Below are 14219 nucleotides of genomic sequence, written 5' to 3'. Positions count from 1 at the left end.
GTGAGGTGGTAGCTCAATGTTAATCAAGTCATTTTCTAATCACTGCAAATGATTTTATCAGGTGTTTTGATATTTTTTTAATTAAAAAAAATTTTTTAGTGTTTATTTATTTTGAGAGAGATAGACTACAAGTGAGGAGGGGCAGAGAGAGAGGAAGCCACAGAATCCAGAGCAGGCTCCAGGCTCCGAGCTGTCAGCACAGTGCACAACGCTGGGCTCCAACTCACAAACCGTAAGATCATGCATGACCTAAGCGGAAGTCAGTCACTTAACTGACTGAGCCGCCCAGGTGCCCCATCAGGTATTTTAATACACATTTCTCTTCCTTAAGACATAACTTCAGGAAAGAGAAAACATAATCCAAGGCCGCTAGCATTAAAAGTAAGTTCATGGGGCACCTGGGTGGCTCAGTCGGTTGGGCGGCCGACTTCGGCTCAGGTCAGGATCTCGCGGTCCGTGAGTTCGAGCCCCGCGTCGGGCTCTGTGCTGACAGCTCAGAGCCTGGAGCCTGTTTCAGATTCTGTGTCTCCCTCTCTCTGACCCTCCCCCGTTCATGCTCTGTCTCTCTCTGTCTCAAAAATAAATAAACGTTTAAAAAAAAAATTTAAAAAAATAAATAAATAAATAAATAAAAAAAAAATAAAAGTAAGTTCACTGCTGGGGCACCTGGGTGGCTCAGTTGGTTAAGCATCTGACTTTGGCTCAGGTCATGATCTCACAGTTCAGGGGTTGGAGCCCTGCAGTGGGCTCTGTGCTGACAGCTCAGAACCTGGCACCTGCTTCAGCTTCTGTGTCTCCCTCTCTCTCTGTCCCTCCCCCACTTGCGCTCTGTCTCTCAAAAATGAATAAACATTAAAAAAAAATAAAGTTCACTGCTTATTACCAAAAGCTACTATACCAAAATTATTAAAACTTTCAAGAAGGAATATTCATTAAACACAGACTCTGGCCAAGCCACAAGCCTACACCCAGGCCATTTCACATAATCCTCACAACTTCCTAAGGAGATGGTACCCTACTTTTCTTCTAACGCATAAAGGAGGATGGGGCACCTGGGTAGCTCAGTCGGTTGAGTGTCCAACTTCGGCTCAGGTCATGATCTCACAGTTCATGAGTTCAAGCCTTGCATCAGGCTCTGTGCTGATGGCTCAGAGCCTGGAGACTGTTTTGGATTCTGTCTCTCTCTCTCTCTCCCTCTCTCTCTCTCTCTCTCTCGCTCTCTGTCCTTCCCTGGCTCTGTCTCTCTCTCAAAAATAAACATTAAAAAAAAATTTTTTTAAGAAGAGGCGGCAAGGTCCTTTGATCACTCAACTATGACTGTAAATGGAAGAGCCAACAACTGCATTCAAGTCTGTCTGACACCTTTCTATGATGTCCCAGGACTTTCTGAGACATGAACATAGCAGGAAAGAACTTCACTGTTTCTATGAATGAAACCAGGGTTTATTTAGGAAAAAAAAAGCAAGGCCTAGCAAAGTGCTCCTTGAAAACCTTTAGGTTAACTCCACCCTCCGTCTGTAAATGTTCACTGAGGCAAACACTAATTTAACCACCACTAAAATACAATGTGACATTAGTGTCATTCTTGGGCAGTTTAAGACCATGGGAAAGCTGTAAAGACACAGACTAGCAGTAGGAAATAAACCACTACATCCATGTTGTTATAAAAGATAGACAAGAACATATACTAAATTCGTTTAGGTTTTATTCCTTTGTTGATGCTTATGTTCAATTTTTTCACTGGTTAAAATTTACAGGTCATCATCATCACCATCATCGTGGCTAGCCATTAGCTGGGCACTTATTATGTGAGAAGTCTTTAACATAAGTTATTTCATTTAATCTTTACCACCTACACCAAGTCATAAAGTAGGTATTATTAGCCCCATCATTATCAGACAGGCAAGATACACACAAGTACAAAATGTAGTGTCAGGACTCAAACCTAGGGCTGTCTGACAACAGTTCCACTGGTGATTATTTCTGAAAACATGAAACAAGGTGTAGTTTTAAAAAACTGGATATTTTTAAGTGGGGGGAAAAAAACCCCTCTCATTTTCTGATTTAATTATCTCTATTTAAAATAGGAATAAAGGGGCACCTAGCTGGCTCAGTCAGTACAATATGCAATTCTTGATCTGCAGGTTGTGAGTTCAAGCCCCATGTTGGGCACGGAGCCTACTTAAATTTTAAAAAGCTACAGGGGCACCTGGGTGGCTTAGTTGATTAAGCATCCAACTCTTGATTTCAGCTCAGGTCAGGATCACAGCTTGTGGGATCAAGCCCCACGTCATGCTCTGTGCTGAGTTTGCAGCCTGCTTAAGATTTTCTCTGCCACTCTCTCTCTGGCCCTCTCCCCCACTAGAGCACTCTCTTTCTCTAAAAATTAAAAACAAACAAACAAACAAACAAACAAAAAAACCTCCAGTAATCAAAGACAAATGGTGTAAAGACAAATGAACAACGGAACAAAATAGAGAGTGCTGATATAGAATCAGGTATTTTTAAAAATAAGTAAGGAATGAAAATTGGATCTATCATCACTTGCTTAAGGTGGGCCCAGGAAACTCTATTCCAGGGATTTTGGACTCTAGTGTGGGAATGTATGAGGAAAAGCCTCCACAGTGGAAACAGAAAGGTTAATAGGACATACCTCCTAGTTGCAAAGAACTGAAATCCAGGAGCCACTTTCAGACAGTCACCTCGGCCGGGAATCAAGAGCTCTCCGTTCTCCAAGAGAGGGATCAGCACAGAAACCTAAATCACAAAACCCCACTGATAAAGCTATTAAAGCAACAACAACAACAATAAACCCTTCTCTCCAAATGATGAGCACATCTGTAAAGGAAACCTTAATTCTCATAGCATGAACTGGGTCCAAAAGGCAGGTAGGAATGTCTGAGCCACCTATACTCTGACAGAATGATTTATTCATTCAACATTCACTAAGTGCCTACTATGGACTAGAAACAAGCCAGACACTAAAAATCCAGGCATGACTGAGGCTTTACAGCCGAGCATCTGATGGAATAGCCATGCAAACCACCATACAGCATGACCCCAGAGCTGAAGATAGAGGGTGGCTATGAATCAGAATGGAATGGTGTAGAAGCAGGGCAGTGAAGCCATCCCAGAGGTAATGATATTCACTCAGTCTTAAATCTGACCAAGAATTAGCCAGGTTTGGTGGGAGAGAAATGGCACAAACTAAACTCCATGTAAAAATATTCAAATGGATAAAAGTCTTTGTTCCTAAGAGTATGTCATAAAAGGATTCTGTTGTTAGGGCAGAATGTGCATATGAAGTAGTGGAAAATTACAAAACTTAGAGATAAATGACTAGGGGTCTCCTGTGCTGACTAGGATACATCAAACTTCTGGCTTGCTAACTGTGGCAGAAAAGGTTGTTCTGAGAACAAGCAGACAAGCTCCATTTTGGACATCTTGAACTTCCACCAGCTAAGGGACATTCAAGTAGATATTTCCAACAAAAAGGTGGACGAGACATATGGATCTAGGGAACATGAGTTTATACAGGAAGTTTAAAAAGAAAAACCAAAGTAAGAAGTCCAAAGAGTCCAGTCTATACAAAATGGGACTCAATGTAGAATTTTATGATGTTTATCAAATATTGGCAAAGGGAGACCAAGATAGAAACTGTCAGTTTGGTCTTGAATCAGGACCTGGTCATCAAGGAATATAATTAACTATAGGACAGGGATGGATCCCTAGGCTCCATCATGGCCTGGATGGACTATCTCTTATGTTCATCTATCTTCTTTGGCTCTAATTCCACAATCCATAATCCTAATGACTTCCCAGGTACCCTGGTATCTAAAAAACATGCCAGGGAAGACAGCACTAGAAAATGAAAAGCCTTAGTTTTGGTGTGGAGAGGAGGAAAAAAAAAAATGAAGAAGAAAACAGAAAAGAAAGTGAAAACCCTCAGCAAATATTTGGCCATGTGGTTTATATTTCAGTTGTATTATTAAGTCTCATTTGTAGGAGTCAGCCTTAGCTCTGAGCTTATTAAGAAAACTAAGTTTCCGGTCCTATAAAACTGAGCATTAAGACCTTAGAACATGGTATGTCAATGAGACTCAAGAAACAAAACAAAAAACAAAACAAAACAAAACAAAACAAAAGGGAGAGAGAGAGACAGAGACCCTAGAACATGGTAACCATATTATGAGGCCCTACCTGGGCCAGTAATTCCATTACATCTTTACTTCATCAGACTGTAAAATCATCGCAATACACATGTATTTATAGCTACTCCTTCCCCTTCATATTTTCCTAAACCTACACATATAAACACACACACACTCTCACGTTATTCTCCTATCCAAAAGGTACTTTAGGGTTCATGATTAAAAAAAAAAAAAAAAAAAAAAAAAAAAATTAAAACCAATCTCAGGAAAATGTGCCCAAGGAAGAATTTTTCATTCTGCAATACATTTTTTTGTCATACTTTACAAAATATAGAGGAAACATGGACTGCCTGCATAGCTATTTTGATACACATAGAAAAGTAATCTTTAAAAAATAAAAATATACGTCCAGTAGATTTTCCTTAATGAAACCAAAACAAGATACTCTTGTTACATCATCTCTTCTTCATCTGTCCTCAGCCCACTGCTCTATGGATGCCATAGCTAGGAAGTAGGGTCTCAAAGTTCTCAGTGTATCTGTAACATTGGTAAGATGTTTCCCACAAGGTCTATTCTTGGAAAGGTTATGAAACTAGTCACATAATTTAACTAAAGGAGGAAAAAACTACAGTGAAATTGGTCACATATCCGATTATAGTAGTTTCCCCTATCCACACAGTGTATGTTTCAACACCCCTGGTGGATGTTTGAAATTGTGGATAATACAGATCCCTATTTACAGTATACTTTTTCTTACAGAAACATACCTATGATAAAGTTTAACATAAACTGGCAAGGTAAGAGATTAACAACAATAACTAACAGTAAAATAGAGTAATTCTAACAATATACTATAAAAAAGATATGTGAATGGAGTCTCTCTTTCTCAAAGTATCTTATTGTACTGTACTTACCCTTCTTGTGGAGATGAAAGATGATAAAATGCCTAGGTAACAGTGAGGTGAATGACCGAGGCACTGTGACATAGCGTCAGGCTACTACTAACCTTCTGAAGACACAGGAGGAGAATCACTTGCTTCAGGACCGTGGGTAACCACAGGTAACTGAACGGCAGATAAGGGGGGACTACTCTACTGAATGAAACAGCACCAGTGGAATTTTATCAATTTTCTATCAAAAAAGAGACAAGCCAAGTAATCCTACCTCAAACCAGGTTAGGTAGGCAACCATGAATGAGCTTCTTGCAAAACATACCATCTCAAATCAAACACCTCGCAGAATCACTATTAACCAAATGCTCTTCAAAGGTAGAATCAGCAAATAATTAGTGAGATGACATACCACATCTAAAGGGGCATAGTCAATATCCTCCAGAAGGATCCAGTGTCCCTTTGTGGCTGCCTGTGTCAGGGTACCAGGATGCCACACAAACTCTCCCGGGACATCTGTGCAGCGATACATTCCCAACAGCATCTACAGGAAGAGGTTAAAGTAATTACTGATACCACACATCTGAGATACCAATTGCTATAACCTTTGATTAATGGTTAAACTTCTATACAGAAATAAGCAGGCACTTGAGGTTTTTACAGCTTGGTCCCATCAGTTATGAAGAAGACCAAGGACTATTCTCACATCCCTTAGCAAAAACAATACTTTAATGCAAACATTTATAAGCATGCTAATCCACCAAAACCTGCCATTTCTTAATTACCTTACTGTCGGTCTGATCTCCAAGCTGGACTTTAAGAAGCTGAGGGGGCTTCCTTCTACCCGTCATTGCACCTAAGTATTCAACTAAGGAAGTTTTGCCACATCCTATCGGTCCTTCCAACAACACAGCATTCTGAGAAGCCACTGCCATAGCCAGCGTCTGAAGATTTTTGCAGATTGAATCAACCAGCACATAAGACCTAAAGGCCAGCTCCTGTTCACGAGAAGAACTTCTGTTACTAGCCTAAGGAGGCAAGTGAAAAATAAAAGGCATGTCAACAGTCTTTCCTCCAAAGGGTACACATTAGTTTCTACAACAATGCTTCCACTGACCTTTACATAAACCTCTAAATTACTAGTATCAGAACTATAGTAACCGTAGGTAGGTTATCCAAAATAGGATCTTTTTCCTCCTGGCACAAATTTGCTAACAAATTTAAGGAAAGTCTCCCAAAGTTTAAGAAGTCAAAAAAGTTGACACATGAGGGATGGGGGCAAACCTAATCTCATGAAGAGATTTTTATTTGTTTTCCTTCCTCTCGCCACATTCTAAGATTTCGTTATCTAAGATCAAGAATGTAAACAATAGGGGCACCTGGGTGGCTCAGTCGGTTAAGCGGCCCATTTCAGCTCAGGTCATGATCTCGTGGTCCGTGAGTTCGAGCCCCGCGTCGGGCTCTGTGCTGACAGCTCAGAGCCTGGAGCCTGTTTCAGATTCTGTGTCTCCCTCTCTCTGACCCTCCCCCATTCATGCTCTGTCTCTCTCTGTCTCAAAAAATAAATAAATGGTTAAAAAAAAAATTAAAAAAAAAAAAAAGAATGTAAACAATAGGGGTGCATGGCGGGCTCAGTCAGTAACAGTATGTGTCTTGGTCTCAAGCTGCATGTTGGGCATGGAGCCTACTTAAAAAAAAAAAAAAAAAAGAATGCACACAACTATTTACAAATCAGGGAAATCAAATCAGGGAAGTATGAACACTAAAACGATGTTTTGTATTATAAAATTTTTACAGTTTTTTCAGGTCTAATAAAGAATAATGGCTTTTTTAAAGTTCTTTTCCTTTATACACATTGAAATATTTAGGCACGAAATGATGTGACATCTGAAAGTTGCTTCAAAATAAGATGGTGTGGGGAGAGTATGCAGCAGTATAAATGAAAGATAATTAACCATAAATTTATAATTACTGAACCCAAGTGATGGGTACATGGGGATTCATCACACTACTTTTTCTACTTTGGAATATGTTTGATATTTTCCATAACAAAATGTGAAAATGTGAAAAATAATAACTGCTCCCAATATGTTTAATGGATAGAGTTTCAGCTTTGCAAGATGAAAAAGTTCTGGAGTTTATTCACACAACAATGTGAATATATTTACCACTGAAGTGCATACTTAAAAATGTTTAAGATGGTTGGGGCGCCTGGCTGGCTCAGACAGTAGAGCATATGACTCTCGATCTCAGGGTTGTGAGTTCAAGCCTCAGGGTGGGGATAGAGTTTACTTATTAAAAAAAAGTTTAAGATGGTAAATGTTGTATTTTACTGCATTAAAAAGAATTTCAAATAATAATGTACCTAATATAATATAGGAAAAAAGATCTCTTGGAAAAGTGGAATTTTAAGAACTTTTAAGGAATAGTAACTTCTCAAACATGGCTAGTCTCCTATAGATATGTGAAGACAAAATGAGATTCGGGGCCGAAGTTCCTGAGCTCTCTGCAGAGCTGTTACTCTCAGCAACTTAGCAGGGAGGCTGGGCCATAGCACCATTCTGTACTTCTGCCCCAGTGCCTAGCCACTGGTACTCAACATCAAACCTACCACAACTAGAATCTTTCCCTATGTTAAAATTCTAATGCTCCAAACCTTATCTATATTAGAAAAATGGTTAGGGTTTGGGGGATCTTAGTGACTAGAGGGAAACACAAGGGCCTGCGGAAGCGCTGGTGTCCTAGTGCTAGGTACGTAGATATATTCAGTTTATGAATAATCATTGAGCTGTACATTTAAGATGTGCATTTTTAAAATGCATATTATGCTTTTTTTTTTTTAAACTGTACTACCTAATGGATAAACCAATGGTTCAAGGAATGACCCAGGTCTTCTTCCAAAAAGAAAACTGGGTGAACCTGACCATCACACAAAGTGACAACTAACTAAAAACTGGCTGCGAATAGCTTCAGATTACAGAGCTAGATTTTGATCTATAAGCTTTTCCAAAGTGTGGGTCTGGAGCCATATTGTTGGAAAGAAGCTCATTTCATATGACAGGGGGAAAGCTCACTACAGTTACTAGTCTCCTACCTAACAAGCAAAAAGAATATTCTGAAAAAAAGAGGTTGCTGGGAGTTATACCTGGGCCTGGCACCGTCTCTACAAAGGGCAGCCCATGGGTCTCCAGGCCAGTCATTCTACCTTTGTTTTACATAAATATGGTATCACAACATGCGCTACCCAACCTCACAGAGTTACTGTAGCAAGTAAATAAGAGAGTATATGGAAGTGCTTTGCTAACGTTAAAAGCATCACATCGACATCATTAGACTTTCTAATTTAACATCAAACAGAGACAAAGAAACTATCAGAGAAGAGGACCCTGGGTAAATTTTCCTTAATCTGTTCTGAATAGTTCTGTACATGGAAGAGCAATTTGGAAAACTCAACTCGGCTCACACCTATAACACACAGTCCAGCCAAGGAAAAAAGCACACTCAATGTTTAAGAGGGGAGAAGAGGACACACATCCCACTAATGCCAATATACCTGCTCTCCAGGGGCTGGTGGCTGCCCAGGCAGCACCACGCCACAGACAGCAGTCACCCTGGCAGAGAGATCAGCTGAAACAAGATGGCCCTGTAAGTACTGCAGCTCTTTCTCCTTACGCCAAAGGGAGGCTTCTGGATTAGCCAAAACCAAGGCCTTCTCCAAGTCCTGCAGCTGGGCCTCTTCTAATAACCTGAGGAAAATGAGTATCTCATTAGTTACTTTAATGCACAGTAAAGCTACATCAAGATCTCCAGGAATCCTCCTTCTTACCTTAACCTGAAATGGATCAGTTCCTCACTATTAAAAATCTTCTTAAGGAATGATAACTTGTGCTCTTCATTCATACAGGTGACCAAAGCAAGACAATTGGCTGTGTACCTGGAGAAAACCAAAGTATACATAAACTTAGGAAAAGCAATTGATTCTCAAGAAAAAAGAAAATTTTCTCGCCAACTAAACATTAGAAAAGGGAATCTTAGGAGCGCCTGGCTGGCTTAGTGGGTAGAGCATGCAACTCTTAATTTCAGGGTTCTAAGTTCGAGCCCCATGTTGGGTGTAGAGATTACTAAAAACTTAAAAAAAGAAAAACTTTAAAAAGAAAAAAAGGAAATCTTATAGAATTAATACATTTCAATAAATTTGAGAGTAGAAAATACAAATCAAGTATGATGAATTCACCTGATAGAACTTGAAAAAGGTAGAACTCCATTAAGTATCCTCTCATTTGCCACTGAGGAGATGCATGATTAAGGAAAGGGACAAGGAACCCAAAAGGCACCAGAACAAAAACAACACATTTTACATAGCTTCCTTTCCTGCCTCATCACAGAACTCTACACTCCTTATACCACCCCCACACTTGAAGCACCAGAAAATTCCAGGAGCTACACACCAGCGGACCAAGGTGTCATGGCTTCTGAGGAGAGGGACACACACACTCCAGTCCCAGAGCTCCCGGAACACAGACTGCTCGTTCTGCAGAAACTTGTAAGCTGCTTCCATTAGGTCCCGGAGCTTCATCCGCCTGCGCCCATAGCGGACTGGATTAGCATCTGAACTCTCTAGGAAGAGTCTTTGGAAGACTGGAGAAGTGTCCTTGAAATACCTCAGGGCAAACCTTCAGAAAAAGAAATTTTTTTCATTTGTTGGTGAGGATTTCAAAGTATGCTTTTCCACTTTGAGACAGGCCAGCAGAATACAACAGGAATTTCCAAGGGTCTGAGAATAAAGAGCCAAATAGTGAAGCTACCCAATCCTAAGACTGTATCCTGTTCAAATTCAGGAACCAGGACAATGGCATGAGATGTCTAAGAGAATACAAAACCATAGGTACTTATTGCAAGTGTTTTCCACTGAAAATGCACTAGTTTTCAATAAACATTTATTGACCTCTCACTAGAAGCCAGATGCTGTTAAGTTCCAGGAGTACAAAACCAAGGAGATACTTTCCTTGAGGAGCTTGCTATCTACCAAGGAAGACAGTCGCTTACAGAAACAAGAGGCACAAAGAAAAAAAGATTCAGCTAAACCAACAGGGCTGGGGCGGGGGGGGTGGGGGTGGGGGGGGGGAGTCAAGAAGAGATGCTTTGGTTGCATCTGAAGATGAGAACAGATTTCTGTGGAACACAAAAGGAAGGCAGTAAAACTGGAAAAGATGGACAAAAAGATGGAAGGAAGTTCTTTATACATTCTGGATATTAATCCCCTAATGGATAGGTGACTTGGAAATATTTTCTCCCAATCTGTACGTTGTCTCTTCATTCTTGTTTCCTTTGCTGTGCTGAAGCTTTTTAGTTTGATATCCCATTTGTCTATTTTTGTTTTAGTTGCTTGTGCTTTTGGTTTCATCCAAAAAAAATCACTGTGAAATCTAGTATTAGGAAGCAATCTCTTCCATCAGCCTGTTCCAGAGTTGCAACCTTTTACAATAACTTAGTGAACTAGTGGTCAGTAACAGAATCTTCAGGAGCCCACTGGGAATGCGACAGAGCAGCTGCAGGGGCCATTCGAATCTGCTTTCCAGAGCAACTTGCACTGAAGCACCAGGGAAACATACCCCACATCGCTGGCTCAATAAATCCCCAAACATAAAACTGTTATGACAGGGAGAGAGAATGAGAACTCAGGAGATGGGTGGGAAGGCTTAGACTTCCACAAGCAATCCGGGCAAACAGAAACAGAGGCTTGGTAAGTTAACACTCACAATATTCTGAAGAAGACTGGACAAATGGGACTTAGAAGATTCATCTGTGGCTCAGAAGAGACCTGGCTGGGGCGCCTGGGTGAGCCAGTCTGTTGAGCGACCAACTTTTGATTTCAGCTCAGGTCATGATCTCACAGTTTATGGGTTTGTGAGATTGAGCCTTGTGCATCAGGCTCTGTGTGGACAGTGCAGAGTCTGCTTGGGATTCTCTCTCTCCCTCTCTCTGCCCCTCCTCTACTCACATGCATATACACTACCTCTCTCAAAATAAATAAACTTAAAAAGAAAAAGAGAGAAACCTGGCAGAGTGAGAAAAAGAAAAAGAGATTTAAGAGGTAACATATCACACTGTTAATAACAGTTATCTCTAAAAAGTAGGATTTCAGGGTGCAATTCCAGGACTTCCATTTTTTGCAATTCTGTATTGTTATTATTTAAATGTATCACCTTTGAAATTAAAAACAAAAACAGGACTTTTTTTTTCTCCACAAGGATGCTGTCAGAATAAGTACAATCATTCTTTGGGGGAGAGAGGCAGATGATGTTGGCAGCACATGTGAAACCAGCCGGCAGTAACAAACAGAGAAGCAGCAACCAAGTTGTCAACCTGACTCAGGGTTGACCTTCCTTCCTTGAGGAAGACCGGGGGAAATAAGCCGAGTGCACTGGCAATGGCCTACATCTGTGCGGCCAGTGCAAGGAAGAGAATTGTGGTCCACCATAAAAATACAAAGGGGAACTGGTCAATATTCTCTCCCAAACTTACTTAACTACAGCACCCTTTTCTCCAAAGACCCATCACTTTCAGGGAGTGCTCTAAAATTCTGATCTAAACAACAATAAAGCATCTTTAGCCAGAGAATAACATGATCAGTTTTGCCTTAGAGAATATCCAAAGATTGAGGAGAAGTTCTCTTTCCTGGAGTAAGATAGTCATAAGGCCTAAAATACAGCAAGGAATATCACCCAGTTAAACATCTAATCTTGGATGAGCCACTCGGGCAACTAATCAGTCTTTCCAGCATCCAGAAGTAAGACCTGCAGTGCAGTCCTGGCTCTGACAGAGCTATTTAGTTTACTTCTCTAAAGATTTGAAATAAGACTAACAGTGCCTTAAGATGTTACAGTATAAAGACTGAAGGGTGCTTAAATGGCTCAGTTGGAAGAACACATGACTCTAGATTTTTTTTTATTAAATTTTTTTAACATTTATTTATTTTTGAGATAGAGAGAGACAGAGCATGAATGGGGGAGGGTCAGAGAGAGAGGGACACACAGAATCCGAAATAGGCTCCAGGCTCTGAGCTGTCAGCACAGACCCGATGCAGGGCTCAAACTCACGGACCGCGAGATCATGACCTGAGCCGAAGTCGGACGCTCAACCGACTGAGCCACCCAGGCGCCCCCACATGACTCTAGATTTTGAGCTGTTAGTGTGAAGCCCGATGTGGGGCCTGAACTCACAAACTATGAGATCACGACCTGAGCTGAAACCAAGAGTCAGATGCTTAACTGACCGAGCCACCCAGGTGCCCCAAAAAGTAAAATCTTTGGGGGAAAAACAAAACAAAAAAAAGAACTTGGAAACCTAATATGTTAGAATAGAGAAAGAATCAATACACCAGGATTGCACTCACAAAGTCCTGACAAAAAATTTGCCAAAAAGTAAAACGTGTTCAAGGATTCTAGAATCAAAAACAATGAACAAACAACAACAAAATGGTAATTATGTGAAGTGAAAGATGTGTTAACTGACCTTACTGTGGCAAATATTTCACAATATATACATGTATGAAATCACTATGTTTTCTACCTTCAATTTATACAATATTATATGTCAATAAAAATATCTCAATTGAATCTCAATAAAGCTGGGCAGGGGAAGGGGGAACCCAGTAATGAACAAATAATATAAGCAAGATAAAAAAAAAGAAATGTTTAAGGGGCGCCTGGGTGGCTCAGTTGGTTAAGCGTCTGACTTCGGCTCAGGTCATGATCTCACGGTTCATGGGTTCTAGCCCCGCAATCAGGCTCTGTGTTGACAGCTCAGAGCCTGGAACCTGCTTTGGATTCTATGCCTTCCTCTCTCTCTGCCCCTCCCCCGCTCATTCATTTTCTCTCTCTCTCTGTCTCTGTCAAAAAAAAAATAAATAAACATTAAAAAAATTAAAAAAAAAAAAAAAAAAAGAAATGTTTAAGACTACTAAAGAACCTCATGGAAGCCCCAAACACCTTGGGTTCAGAAAGAGATATGTACCAGTAAATGAAGGGCAAGCACTAGGAATCTAGGGAGCTTGACTGGGATCCTCCTTTCCAGTCTGTCTCTCTCTCTCTCTCTCTCTTTTTTCCTAGATCTTCATTGCCATCCTATTTCTCTTCTCTTCATTCTTTTTCTCTTCCCTCTTCCTCCACAATCTGCCACAATACAAAACTTTCTCTGATTTTCAAGAGGATAACATTCATTCTTCTTTAACGATTTTCTTGCTCCCCTTAAGTATTTGGCTAACATCTCTATTAACATTATATTCAATTGTTTTCAAAATACAAGAACCCATTATATTTGACTTTCTTACCCCCATGATGTGGCCCCAAGAAAGGTCTTCTATATTTATCTCCTGAATGAATGACTGTATCCTATCTAAATATATTTGGTATATCCCTAACACATTAGGTATATTTCCTCTACAGAGGAAATTTAGGGCACATGAATTAATGAGCTACAATTCTTAAAACTGAAAATCAAAATCTCATTCTACATCATTGTCTATAATTCATTTTACATCATGTATTGATTCATTTACACACAGCTCTTTTTTTTATGGCTTGTTTTTAAGTTACTCTAGCACAAGAAACTTCATAAACTGCATTATATAATTTTTGAAATAAGGTGGGAGTGTAAATAAAATATAGTGCCTTGGCAAAATGAAAAGAAGAAAAAGTAGGGGTGTGCTCTGTGTTCACATGCATTTAATAAGAACATAAAGTGCAAAGCGGATGGGAAACCAGATGTAACTAATCCATCATTTTAATGATTCTCAAACACAATCCAGAAGCACTGTACCACAAAGCCTAGGAGAAACGGGGGTTCAAGTACCCACACGTCAATTCTATATAGTAAGTACAGGGCAGTCAGTACACGTTATGAAATGGTACCACAGTCAAGTACATCAATGAGTACTAAGTGAGGCCACAATCTCAACCTTCAATCAACCCACAGCTTATGTTCCTAATTACCACATATAATGATGATATTTGCTGTATATCTTCTAGTTCCATTAAACTGGGCCCATTTTTCCCCCTCCCCTTTTAGAAAAGCTCATAGAGGGGTACCTGGGTGGCTCTGTGGGTTAAGCGTCCGACTTCAGCTCAGGTCATGATCTCACGACTTGTGAGTTTGAGTCCTGCACTGGGCTCTGTGC

General features: G+C 40.2%; 1 protein-coding gene across 1 annotated transcript in view; it reads right to left on the bottom strand.

Moving 5' to 3' along the window:
* Positions 1 to 14219, bottom strand: part of MDN1 (midasin AAA ATPase 1) — a 174068-nt gene that overhangs the window by 149528 nt on the left and 10321 nt on the right. Inside the window, exons 3-8 of the mRNA XM_019442848.2 lie at positions 9490 to 9714; positions 8868 to 8975; positions 8595 to 8787; positions 5827 to 6069; positions 5454 to 5585; positions 2654 to 2757 (exon numbers count right to left, since the gene is read on the bottom strand). Coding sequence (XP_019298393.2) covers positions 2654 to 2757; positions 5454 to 5585; positions 5827 to 6069; positions 8595 to 8787; positions 8868 to 8975; positions 9490 to 9714 — 1005 coding nt within the window. The remainder of the gene's footprint in view (positions 1 to 2653; positions 2758 to 5453; positions 5586 to 5826; positions 6070 to 8594; positions 8788 to 8867; positions 8976 to 9489; positions 9715 to 14219) is intronic.

Source organism: Panthera pardus, unplaced genomic scaffold (assembly GCF_024362965.1).
Source record: "Panthera pardus isolate Hobbes unplaced genomic scaffold, ASM2436296v1 HiC_scaffold_17, whole genome shotgun sequence".
Classification (NCBI taxonomy): domain Eukaryota; kingdom Metazoa; phylum Chordata; class Mammalia; order Carnivora; family Felidae; genus Panthera; species Panthera pardus.
Note: the sequence above shows the minus strand (reverse complement) of the source record. Positions and strands in the feature narration are given on the sequence as shown.